Here is a 13,233-nt window from a genome sequence, read left to right as displayed (position 1 = left end):
GACAACCAGGCACTAAAAGCAGTGAACACCCATTATCAGACTAAGAGACATGGCAGGGAAGAAACAGGACGTGTTACTGAAGTTCACTGCAAAGTATAACAATGAAGGAAAAGCCACATGCCAGAAGTTGTAATCATGAACAAGATGGTGTTGATGTCTTTTTTGAAGTTAGTGTGGGGTCCTTGGGTTCACTCTGGGAAAGGTTTCACCAGAGCTCCCCTTTCAGCAGCATACAGGCAGTGACTACCCAGGTGAGTTTCTCCTTGAGTCAGACACAGTTAGTTATATTTAAATAACAGATCTATTAGGGAGAAGGACAGAGGAGTTAAAGACCCTTGCATAGGAACCAGCAGGCAGGAAGAGCTGCCCGAAAGGGACAGGCTTGCAGAGAGAAGCCTGCATGGTTGCAGGCAGGCAGCCTTAGGATTGCAGCCTCTGCTGAGGGCGGTCAGTGCAGAAGTCCCAGCATGGTACAGGTCGCAGGCTGCCTCACGGAGGGAGCGGAGGGAGCGGAGTGAGTGGGTGGGAAAGAAACACCTGCCTAGTCACAGGTGGGCAGAGGACTGCTGCCCCGTGCTGGTGCAGAGACTGCCCAGATATAGACAGCTTCTCATTGGGAGGGGCTCACACCTTCTGAGCCTAGGTTTGTTGACTTTGAATAGAATCTGAAAGATCCCACAATGGGCTCCATCTCTTTATCTTTCACCTTCCAGGTCTGTGATAGACACAGCCTATAGCAATCTGCTACCTGCTTTGATCTTACGCTTTGTAATTTAGGCTTTGGGGCCTAAGGATCAATGGCCCTGCTAACCCCTTCTGCCCTCAACTCCCTGTGTGAGTCAGTCTTGGGTTGCCTCCTTTTTATTCTTTCCTCCATCAGTGCCACTATAAGAAATATGGTCCTGTGGAAATAGAGAGCAAGGAAACACTTCTGATCTCCACTCTCCTGCCATTGGCTATACTCAACCAGTGGCATAACTGTCAGCAGTGCAGTAAGCAGCATAGACATTGGCCCCATGGCATCATATACACAATTGGCAGAGCCAGGATATGACCCCAAATCTCCTTGAACCGTAAGCACTTTCACCAGAATCATGGTCTCAAGCACAGCATCAGTCTGTGAAGAGCCCCGTGGTGGTAGCGCCAGTAGCCCTTAGGAAAGCTAGAAATCTTCATGGGACTTCGTTCTATTAAAAAAAAAATGGGTAACAAGTACCAATTTTATTATAGAAACCAAAAAGCACCCTGTCTCTGGTATAGTTTGGGAGCTGCTGATGTGGTGGAACCACATTTTCTAATGGTCTGCGACCAAGGGAGCTATTGGTGGGCATGGGGTATGAGCTCTGTGCACAGAAAGTAATGTCCAGTTTCTCTTGGTATCCTTTGAAACAACCACAGATGAAAGTCATAAAATAGTTTTTTTTTTTTTCCCAACCAAAAAGTCACAATCAGCAAGTGTTCATATTAGAGAAGCAATTTGGTATTTTGCTCCCCAGCTGTGCGAAGTAAGTAGCTTAAGATGTGAAGTATTGAGTGTGAAGAAGAAAGCATTGCAGTGTGTGTGTAAAGAGACCCCTTAGCAGCCCTCTTTCACAGCAACTATATAAAACTTTTATGTGTTCACTTTCCCTGTGCTCCAAAGATGTGTTGGGAAAATGAGGAAAAGTCAGTGGCAAAAAATAATGAAAAGTCAATCACTGGTCATCCCTCTCATGCCATCCACCAGGTCCAGGCTCTGCACCACTATGAAGTCAGTTGCAGTCGCAGCAGAGCAAAGTATCTTGAAGAGAATATTATCAGTCTTCTTGATTCCCTTGATATTTCCAAACACAATTTTTATGTATCATAGTGATGATAAGAAATCGCATCATTTTTACGGGAAGCTTAGTGAAAGAACAGACTTTAAGGTCAGGCAATCCTGACTTTGACTCTGTAGTCCTCTACTAGCTGTGTGATCTGAGCAAGTTACCTTTTCTTCCTGAACCTCAGCTTCACTGTGAAATGACAGTAGTGAATACCTCCATCGTGGCTATGTGCACACCACTTCATAAAATGCATTCTGTGACTATCAGTGCACTTTCCCTTTATCGTTTGTTAGGTGGGGAAGGAAAAGGGTGGAGCTCCCAGTTATTCTCAGTTTGCATCTTGAAAAAAATAATGACCTATTATTCATTCATTCATTCACTCAATTCATTAAAAAATATATACATACTGAGTACCTTTTACAAACAGGGTATTCCTGTAGACACTTAGATAATAGACAGGGTCCATGATTCCCTGGAGATTGTGTCTTAGTAGGCAGAGACAAACAACAAACAAGAAAACAGATGCATCATAAGTATAATGATAAAATATTTAGAAGCTACTAATATAATAGAGGCAGTCAAATCAGATAATGTAGTACAGATGAGACTCCCTGTCTGTTTCACAAAGGGTGATCACAGATGGCCTCACCGAAGTGATCACATTTGAACTCAAATGTAAGTAAAGAAAGGAACCAGGCAGACCAAAACTGGAGGGAAAAGCATTCCATGCCATTCCATGCTAAGGGAACAGTAAATGCACGCATCCTAAGCATGGTGTGCACTCAGCAAGTTTGGGTAACAGAAGCAGAATTAGTGAAATGTAAGAAGCACAAGAGTGGGGGGCAAGGTGAAGGTCGAAAGAGGGGAAGGAAAGAGCAGTTCCGTCAGTTGCATCAAACATGCATGTTAATACTGTTGAGCATCTACGATATGCCAGGCATTCTTTGAAATTCTGGGAATACAACAGTGACCAAAACAAAAATCTCTTCCCTCAGGAAACTGAATTTCTAATGTAGGAAGGCTCATGGAGTATTGAAGATCCTGAAAGAGTTGGCATTTCATTTTAAATGTTAGTTTGTAAGATCTTTACAGTGCCTTCCTGCAATAAGTATTATTTATTCTTATTTTATAGGGATGCGAACAGATTCCCAGAAGTGGTTATGTAATCTACCTAAAATAATGTTATTTTGGTGGCAGTTAATTGGTTAGTGGAACAGCAGAACCGAGTGCCCGCCCTCCAGGGTCACATTCCTGGCAGGTGTGGAGCCTGAATTCCAGGCCCAGACCATCTGGCTCCAAGTACCTTCCCAAGATAGCCTTTCCTCTTAGATACAAAGCAAATTTGCTGTACTTTATGCAAAATCTGTAATAGCAGTAACTAAGCCGTATTATGTGAAAGTCACCCAATCATAGGACCGTGACCTGAAGCTGTTCCTCAGAACCCAGAACTGCCCTATGGCATCAGCCACCTTCCTCTTAGCATTCCACTCCTGTGGCAAGAGGAGAGGAGCCACAGTCCAGAGGATGGGCAAGAGTAGAGTAGAGGTAGTCAAGGTCTAGAGGATGGGCAGCCCCTGTTCTCCCCCAACCCTTAACCCCCACAATCCTCCTGGGAAAACCAACAGTGTTCTGATGAGAAAATCACAGGTATTGATCATGAGGCAAAGAGATCCAGGGATATTTCTCAAGTTTTGGAAGAAACTGAAATGAGTGAATAGGAGACAAGAAATTTCTATAAATTGGCTGTTCTGTCTGATGTTCATTTAATTAAGACATTCTGTCCTTCTAATGGAAAAGCTGAAGAATGGAAATTACTGTTTTTCAGTCATCTCATATAACATGAAAACCAAATCTTGAAGGCATAGGGCCTTTTCATTGTATCTTCTTCAGATTCAGTTTAATTTTGTATTACAGGCTACCTTCAATAATAATTACAATTGTCTGCCTTTATGCAAATCCTCTCTCTCTTTAAGACTAAAACTCTGGGGAAATGCCTACGGAGATTGCTAGAGTGTCATTTAGTCAAGGGAGCTTGTTTCCATATTTGTGTATTCAGTAGGTATTTACCACGTACCTACTGTGTGTCAAGCCTCTGTCAAGTTCTTCAGGAGGTAGCCTGTGAATGAATCGTGCTCCCCCTCCTCCAGTGGAGCAAGAAAGAAGCGTCGCACCTCCAAGCATTCATTTACTTGTTCAGCCAACACTCCTGGTCTGTCTTCTCTCTGCCAGTCTCCCTGCTGGTCAAGCAGAAAACTGGGAACTGAGAGCAGTCCCCCAGGGCCCTGTTTCTGGCAGCTCGGTGGAATCCAGATTTTCAGCCTGGCTGTCTGACTCCACAGCCCTGTCCTGACTCAGGCACTCCAGGCCTAAGAGACAACTTGTACCACAATTTCAATGCAGAGCAGCATCCTCAGAAAGCTATATTACCAGGAAAACCAGGGAGGAATTTGTGACATTTGTATTTGAGCCAGGCCTGATGAGAAGTAGTAGTAAAGTAGCATCAATCCCTAATTAATAGGCTCACTATCAACTCTTACTATGTTTTCTCTTACTTGGGCCTCAGTAAGAGAGATTCATCTTTCCCAGAACCCCTGACTCTTCCACCAGAGCACTTCTTGTGCCAAGGACTGAGGTACTTCATTCAGGAGAACTTTACCAAAGCCTCCTCTGTGGAAGGCTGTGCAAGGATTGGGCCAGTGTAAAGGGTGCTGTCATCAGGACCAGACACAGAGACAGAAAGAGTTAGTAGAGGGCAGAACCATCAGCACCCAAGTCTGATCTTCAGTAGAAAAATGTAAGCTTCAGTAGAAAAATGCTGAGCAAAGGCTTACCTGCCAAGCCTCACCTGTAAAGCAAAAAAGTTGCAGGACCCAAGGGTCCAAGCAGGAAGCCAGGCCCAGCTGAGGGCATCAGAAAGTGCTAGAACGGAGTTGAATTCTCAGGCCTTTGACTGCACCACCATTAAAACCCTCAGGGGCCCAGAGCCAGCTTGACCCAAACAGTATAAGCAAATCAGGGGACAAAGTGCAGTAGGGAGACCCAGAATACACAGGGGAGACCTACTGCTGAACCCCTCCTGCAACCTTAAAACATGTACACATGTCAGAAATACACCTGGAGGAAGAACTGTCCCCCATTCACATACAGTGTGAAAAGGCTATTTACACCTGCCTTTGTACACATCAGCCTCCCCTAATTAAAAATTATAACTAAAATGTTAACAGCCTACTCCCTGCTGGTCTCTAAGCCACTCTGCAGCAGGTTGGAAGCACACGCAATGCATACTTACAAGTGAACGGCACAGAATTGTTCCTAGAAGATGAGGAAGCAAGTGGTGGTTAACAAACAATTAGATGTGAGTTTGAACTTTGACTCTGCCACACTTAGAACTAGGTGACCTTGAGCAGGTGACTTCACATTCCAGAACCTCTTCCAGAGAGGAGATAATACATAGTTGCGATGAGTGAAAGAACACTGACTGGCATCTCCCCTGGTTCGTTGTACACATTCATTTTTTTTTTCCTATTTTCTTCATATGGGAAAGAGAAATAAGATTCAACTGTGATGCTTCAGAAAGCAAGGCTGTGGTTCTGAGGTACAGGTATATGGCTGCCTGAAGCCAATGTGCAGTCTAGCCAGAGGGTGGTTGCAAGAGCCCAAGGTCTATCTGGCTTCTGTGGCAGTGGAGTCCTGGTTTCCTTGGGAGACCCCCTTTCCCAGAATCTGCTACTTCCTAGGAATCCCCCTGAGTAACGGTTTGTTCCCCATTTGTGCTGTAACATCCAGGAGAAACCTATAGAACCAGTTCTTGGGGAGTTAAAAGGATATTGAAGCATCGTCTCTGGGCCACTCCCAGCTTGAAGAATCATCCATCTCTCATGGCCACCAGCATATCACCCCTTAGTAGGCCAGTATGGGCATGGACAGGACATGGGTCATCTTCTCCACTTTGCAGAATTATGACATGAAAATCTCCTGCCTGTAGTCAGTTATCAGCAAGTGGAATTATAGCCTGAAAACTTTGTGCACAGAGATGAAGGGAACTTGGAAATGTATCCAGCTAGAAGGAAAAGCACAGCACCAAAAACTGTGGCATAAGGTAGACCACGTCATGCTCCAGCTATTGCCCTGTTCTGTTTCTGTTACTCAGAGCCACCCCTTGGTTTTCAGGTACGACAGCTTTGGCCGCCTGACAAATGTGACCTTCCCTACTGGCCAGGTGAGCAGCTTCCGAAGTGACACAGACAGCTCAGTGCATGTTCAGGTAGAGACCTCCAGCAAGGATGACGTCACCATTACCACCAACCTGTCTGCCTCAGGTGCCTTCTATACCCTACTCCAAGGTAAGCCGGGGTGGGGGCTGGGGCACTTTGAGGCATAGGGATGGGGTGACCCCTTTGGAAGAAGATGACACCTGAAACAAGCTACTGCTGGAGCTGCCCAAGGGACACAAGGCTGGTTTCTTTCTGTATTCCACCTCATTTGCAAAATACATCAGCCTGGATCCTGTAAGTTGGCTCCCAGAAGCTTCCAAGTGCCATTCTTTGTCTACCCCACTATTATCAGAACAAAGAGCAGAGAATCCATTAGCTGCTAATCCAAGTGACCTCTCCACTCATCTATTCTAAGGGCCCCAGATTAAAGACTTGCTCTCACAATGGTGCAGGCAGGACAAAGGACAAGAATAATTACACCTAATTACGAAAGGGATTTGAACATGGGCTGTCCTTCCTGCAGTCCAGGTGAGAATGGTTTGTGCCTCTGCTAGGATTCCACAGAGAAGAGCCCCGCTCTGCATCCATCAGATAATCCTTGATGTGTGTTGTTCTTTTAGTGCAGGGTAAATCACAGTGTTGTGACCTTGCTGTGAATTGTCTGCCTCCATTGTTCACTGTTCCATGGGGCATGATGACCCCAGGGTAGAGCTTTTGCTGGACTTCTAAGCATGAAGAGAAAGAAGCCACACCAGGGACAGCCTTGCTTGCTTTTCTTCCTCCTCTCCAGGGCATTCTGTACTGTCAAAGGCTTTAACACAAAGTAGCTTTAAAAAAAACCTTTTCTTGGGCATCTGAGGTCTAAGTTCTGGTACTAGCTCTGTGACTTCACCATGCATGGCCTTTGTTTTCTACTCTGGTGAACAGAGAAAGTTGAAGCCGTGTTGAATGGTGTGGATCCCTGCATACCTGCTTGGCTGTCTCCTGCTGGTGTGAATTGGGGGTCGCTCTCCCCTGAACCTCAGTTTCTAGATCTAGGAGATGGGACTGAATGACAACACTGCCTCATAGCATTGTTCAGGCCATTTCTGTACACAGGGTACATAGACTGACCAGTGTGGACCAGGAGCATAGCATTGCTCAGTGAATACTCTTTAGATTCATTAGGTAATTAATTTAAAGACATTTTTATTTACCATAAGAAAATGATTATCTATTTCACACCACTTTTACTCATAAACATAGTCCTATGCCCCACCGCCCAAAAAAAGCTCAAAGAACAGTTGCAGTGCTCGATCAAAAGAGAACCAAGCTGTCAGCACTAGAGCACCTGCTGCAGTGGATTTGACACCTCCCCCCCCCCAATCTTTGGAATCTGAAGGGGCTACTTGGCAAGTGAAGGTTCCAGCCACCATTCTGCCTGATCAGCAGAGCCACTGATTTCCTCGGTATCTTGTTCTTCAGGCCCATTTCTTCCCTGAGGTTAAGAACTGTCTCATCTTTAAGCTGGCACTGAACGTTTTTCTCAAAGGTTCATATAGGCTTTCTTCAATTGGTGTATCTTGGTCTTTTTTTATTCAAAAGCTCCACATTTCCTCCATTTTAAAATGTACTATCCATTTAATAACAACTCTTCAATGAGGGTTATAGATACTCTGCTCAAAATGCATACAAGGGCCTAAGACACTCCCCAATTTCAGACACGTTAAAATAGAAAAGGAAAAGTAGTCTCGGATCCAGAACATGCAGCACCTGTCTTCCTCCACATACCTCTGCCACACCCCCTTTCCTTCTGTGTTCCGGGCTCCTGTGCTCAGTGCAGCTGCCTCAGTAGAGTCTTTGTAAAAAGCTCTTTCGGTTTCATCTTATGGCTGAACTATGGAAAGAAATAAGAAGTAGCTACTAATGAGCAGCAGTCTTGGGAAGTCACAGCTCTCACTGAACGGGAATCGTGGGAGATGGGCCTCTCCAGATGCTGTTACACCCCAAGTCACCATTAATGGACATATGTGCATTCAGCAAGAAGCAGCTTTAAAAGATAAATTGACACAGCCTTTTTTCACTGTTCCAAGGAAATAAAATACAGATTGTCAGTGAATAATGCATAGCAAGTTTGAGGCAGATTTTAGAATTCTGTGTGTGAGCAAGAAGGAAAAATACAGAGGTGGGAGGGTGTGGGAGAGAGGAGCCGATTTGATGTCATTCTCACAGGGAGAATTCAGTGAAGGTTTCCTGCAAAAACTACATCCCATTGTTGAACACAGCATAAACCATGTCTAGTTCTATCAGCAAATTCTTACTGAGCACATCCAGTAACAACAGAGAGTAGCTAACATTTTGGAGCATTTAAGTATGAAGTCTATTTTTAGTGTTTTATATTCATAGTCCTTTGTAATACAGTAACCTTGGGAGGGAGGTGTTTTATAGCTGCATCTTCTAAGTGAAGGCACCAAAAGGTCATCCAGAGTCACACACCTAGTAGCGTATTTGGATCCAGACAAATAGGAGCTAGAACCTCTCTCTCAACAATCTATAGGCTTTAGGGAACTATTAAAAGACTGACCATGATAGAAAAATTCACTGTGACAGGTACCTGAAATGGGGTGATGGAGATAAAGGTGAGGCAACAACAGATGTTTGTGATGGTGACTACTAGCACAGCACCAGGCACATAAAACTAGGAATAGCTATCATGTGTATAACACACTGTGCCAAATACTGTGCTCAGCTCTGCATATTGCCTTATTCCTACAAGGTAAGCATTCAGTTTTACACACACATCTATGTACATACAGTTGGATAACCAAGCCTGAAAGGTCAAGGCATTCACCAGAAATCTTAAAGCCAAGGGCTTAATCCAGGTGGTCAAAGTCCATACTTCCATCCTCTATGCCTCTTACTGTAGGTACATACATATTTGAGGATTTGTTTGCTGCAGAGTAATAAACCCTATACCCCTCAGCCGCAAGACCCCTGAGGAGGCCCATGATGAGGAAGTTAAGGGGTATGTAGGGAAAGGCATGCATTCTGACCACACGAGATCATCTCTTCTCAGAAGATATGGCTGTGACACAGGCCTTGGCTAGCCTTTCATTGGAGAGGGCAGTGCAGACAGGGGCAACATTGGAGGATAAGTAAGTTGCCAGGAGCACCGCACAGACGCCCAGACACAGTTGTGTGTTAGACGAGAACTCAGCGTGTATTTTACAACTGAAATGGATCCTTTTTCTCCAAAAGTTTTAGCTAAAGATCTGAATTGAAATATTTAAATTAGATTAAATTTCAAGATTAAATCTATTTCCAGACACTGTCATATATCATATTAAATCATTGTTAGGTGTATATGACAGTGATTTAAAATGTATATGTATTTGTCATTCTGTAAGTGACTTAAATAGCAGTTATTTTTACTTATTATAATAAACATTGTGTTTACCAAGAGCCTTAAAGATGTTCAAACCTTTGCTCTAGTAATACTACTACTTTTTAGGAGTGTATTTTAACTAAATAACTTAAAATGAAGACACTGACTTATAAATAATATATTTTGTGTTAAGCAATTATTTACATACCATAAAATTCACCCTGTTAAAGCACACAATTCAGTTGTTTTAGTACATTTACAAAGTTGTGCAACCATTACTGCTATATAGTTCTAGAAAATTTTTGTCACCTCTCAAAAAAAACCACACACATACATTCTCCCCTCCCCTCCTTAATCTATTCTCTGCCTCTGTGAATTAGTCTGCTCTGGACTAATTCATATAAGTGGATTCATTCCTGACCATTAATGTGTGCCTTTTTTCACTTGACATAAAATTTATGGTATTACTTCTGATTATAAAAGACAGGAAACAGTCAGAATATCCATTTTAGGCTTGGGTAAATTAGTAGTAGTACGTCCATGACATGGAATACTATGCAACCATCAAAAAGCTCTTAGCGAAAAAGAAACATTAACTATGTGACATGACTGAGGTGCTAATTATTGCTACAGTGGTAATCAGATGACAGTACATAAGTGTATGAGGCAAGCATGTTGTACATCTTAAACTTACACAAATGTATTTCAATAAAAGTTTGAAAAATATTCAACAATATAGTACAATGGTCAGTGAAAGTATTTTAAGTTTTAAATATACTAGGAACTATCCTAAAACCTAGGGATATGCCAAAATAATTTAAAAATGGCTTCCTCTCTTATACATTGACACTAATATAATGTTATGTGTCAAATATATGTCAATAAAAGCAATATAAAATGACTCTCTGGGTGTGGAGATGATGTGTGATCTCCCTATCTTTTCCCAGTTTTCTTCAAAGACAGTGTTTGATAGTCAGAAAAATAAGCGTTTGTAAAGGTCATGCCACTCGCTCTGCTGTCCACACACCTCCCTCCACTCTCACCCCCTGGGCTTTCTATCCCTCCCCTCTCCCCCAGACCAAGTCCGCAACAGCTACTACATCGGGGCAGATGGCTCTCTGCGGCTGCTGTTGGCCAACGGCATGGAGGTGGCCCTGCAAACCGAGCCCCACCTGCTGGCAGGCACCGTCAACCCCACTGTGGGCAAGAGAAACGTCACACTACCCATCGACAACGGCCTCAACCTGGTGGAGTGGCGGCAACGCAAGGAGCAGGCTCGAGGCCAGGTCACTGTCTTCGGACGCCGGCTGCGGGTGAGTGAGGCCTTTCAGAGGGGCCCAATCTCTGCAGGTGGCTGGGTCCGGAGCAGAAGGAAAAGGACTCTGGAGGATTGGGTTCACATTTTGAGAGTGTTCAGAGAGGAGGAAAGTCCCCTGGGACCCCCAGTGTCCTCATCTGCCATAGGGGAAAAGTAAAGCTGGCAACCCCATGTAAAACATCTTGTCTACCTTGCTGCTGCTGGTGGGAAAAGTGCTGACTTTGGTGTAGTCAGGCCTGCGTTGGATTTCCACTTTTCTTTTCTCCTCCGAGTGAATTTGGTTGTGCAAACCTTGATTTCTTTAGCCACAAATGAGGATATTAACCGTGGCCTTTCTAATGAGTTGCAATAGGGATCAGAAAAAATATATGAAGTACCTCAAGCAGACTCTAGAACATAGAAAATGGCCAGGGATGCCACTTCTTCCTCTTGTCATCATCGGTGTTCTCGTTGCTATTGTTATTACGGATGCTAACGTGTCCCAAATGCTGTTTGGCTGTTTGGAACTGCATCCTCCACTCTTTCCAGGCAGAGTAGTCCTTCCTAATGAGCAGGACGACTCTCCCACTGCAACTGAGACGTTGGCATCTGTGGTCTGGCATTCAGGGTGCTGCCCAGCATACCGGTGCCCTAAATCAGCCCTTTCTCAGACTCTCTGCTGGTGTTTCTGCTACAACATGGCCCATATCTAGGACCTGACTGTCCTTTCCAGCTTTGGGAAAGAAAGTTAGGGGAAACTAAAAGCAAATTCACCCCGGCATTCAGCACAACACCTTATAGTCCACAGGTCTCTGCAAAGACCTGGTGAGCTGCAGGGGGTTGCAGAACTGAGCCAGATGTTCTGACTAAAACCACAGAAACACCCTGATACGATACAGCTGGGCTGTTTTGAGCCTTCTCCCTTCAGCAAAGCTTCCTTTGAGCCACTCATTCATATATGGAGCAGAGAGAGGAGGGACTTTTCCAGGCTCATCTACTTGAACGCGGTAAAGACTAGAAAATGAACACCCTGTCAACCTCCCACAACAGACACAGAAATGTTAACTGACTTATCCAACATCACACAGCTAGAACCCAGAAAGCTGGGCTTCCTGTGTTCCCACAAAACCAAGAACTCTTAACAAAAATGCTGGAAACAGCCTTCCACTCATCCCCCACCATCTTTGTTCTCTGTGGCCACACTGGCCTCTCCTGTCTGAATTCTCTGAGAGCCGCTCATGCCCATCTCAGGCAGTGTGTTAAGTGGAAAGTTTGAGGTGAGCTTCATGCCTGCCAGGACTGTGTGCCAAGCCTTAAGGGACTCCTCTGAGCCTCAGATTCCTCTGCAGAAGCAAGATAATCTATTCAAAAGACCTAGCCTGGTGCTAGTAGATCCCGGGTGCTCAATAAACAGCAGCGATTAGTACTATTAGGATTTCCTCTCTGCTATGTGAACTGGACCAGAAGTTTCCCAGGCTTTAATTGGTCCCTCTCCAGGCTGAGATTAATGGCGCTCCAGTCGGGTGGCCGCATCTCTGCATCCTCCCAAAATAAATGACCACCCACGGTGGCAGCATGTGGAATTAGAATGTTAGCCGGGCGCACCTCTCCATAATGGAGCTCATTTTTTATGCAGCTGGGAACTTTTTTAATAAAGAAAGATGTAAAATAATCTCATTGCCACCACTATTGAGCACAGGAAGCAGTTCCCCAGTGAGCTGCTTAATTCAATTTTATTAATTTTGCCATAGAGGTATAGCTCCCCTTCACTAGGGACCCTCCAGGGCATGAGGGGGGCAGCTAGCTGGGTCATGCCACCTTGGGGGAGAGCCACAGGGCCCCTTCCAAAGGTGCTTTCAAGAGGCTTCCATGGTTGGTGGTCCCGACCAATCCCACATCCTTCTTTGCCCTTCCTGCAAAGAACACAGCTTCAGCCTACAACGCCTCTGATTTTTCATGGGAATTGTCTGCCACACAGTTTTTGCTTCTGCAATTGTGTTTGATTACCCCTGGGAAAGCAACCTTATTATAACCAGGCCATTCACAGCTAAAGTCATCTCAGCATCATCATTATAAATCCTTATTTTCAAGGCTTTCGAATTTGTTTGGGGAGCTGGGAGAGACACATGTCTCTGCTTCCTCTGAAAATGACCATGATCATTTGCTGCCATTTAATGGAAATAATTGCAACCATTTATTCGGTTCCTGCTATGTTTCTGTAATCCTCACAGCAGCTCTGTTGTTTTATAGAAATAGGAATGGAAACTCAGAGAAGGAAAGGCACTTGCCCAAGGTCACACAGAATGCTTTGGCTACAGATTTTGGATAGGAGTCCTGCCCTTAATTCCTAGACTTGAGCCCATTTTAACCACAGAGGGTCCCGGAGCCTTTCATTGCAGCAATCCACTTGTGTATTTTTACTACATGTGACCTACCTTGTCAGTTCACCTCTGGGTCTTCCTTCCTCCTTGTCAAACATAACCAGTGAGTAATGGAAGAGATAGAAAGTGTGCCCAAGTGTCCCAGAAGGCCAGGCACCAATTAGAGGGTACC

General features: G+C 44.5%; 1 protein-coding gene across 1 annotated transcript in view; it reads left to right on the top strand.

Annotated features, from left to right (window-relative positions):
- TENM4 (teneurin transmembrane protein 4) overlaps positions 1-13,233 on the top strand; it is a 511,167-nt gene that overhangs the window by 481,695 nt on the left and 16,239 nt on the right. Inside the window, exons 27-28 of the mRNA XM_004683244.2 lie at positions 5,976-6,148; positions 10,461-10,696. Coding sequence (XP_004683301.1) covers positions 5,976-6,148; positions 10,461-10,696 — 409 coding nt within the window. The remainder of the gene's footprint in view (positions 1-5,975; positions 6,149-10,460; positions 10,697-13,233) is intronic.

Source organism: Condylura cristata, unplaced genomic scaffold (genome assembly GCF_000260355.1).
Source record: "Condylura cristata isolate star-nosed mole 26May11 unplaced genomic scaffold, ConCri1.0 scaffold00015, whole genome shotgun sequence".
Taxonomy (NCBI): Eukaryota; Metazoa; Chordata; class Mammalia; order Eulipotyphla; family Talpidae; genus Condylura; species Condylura cristata.
This window is presented reverse-complemented; position numbering and strand designations above follow the sequence as displayed.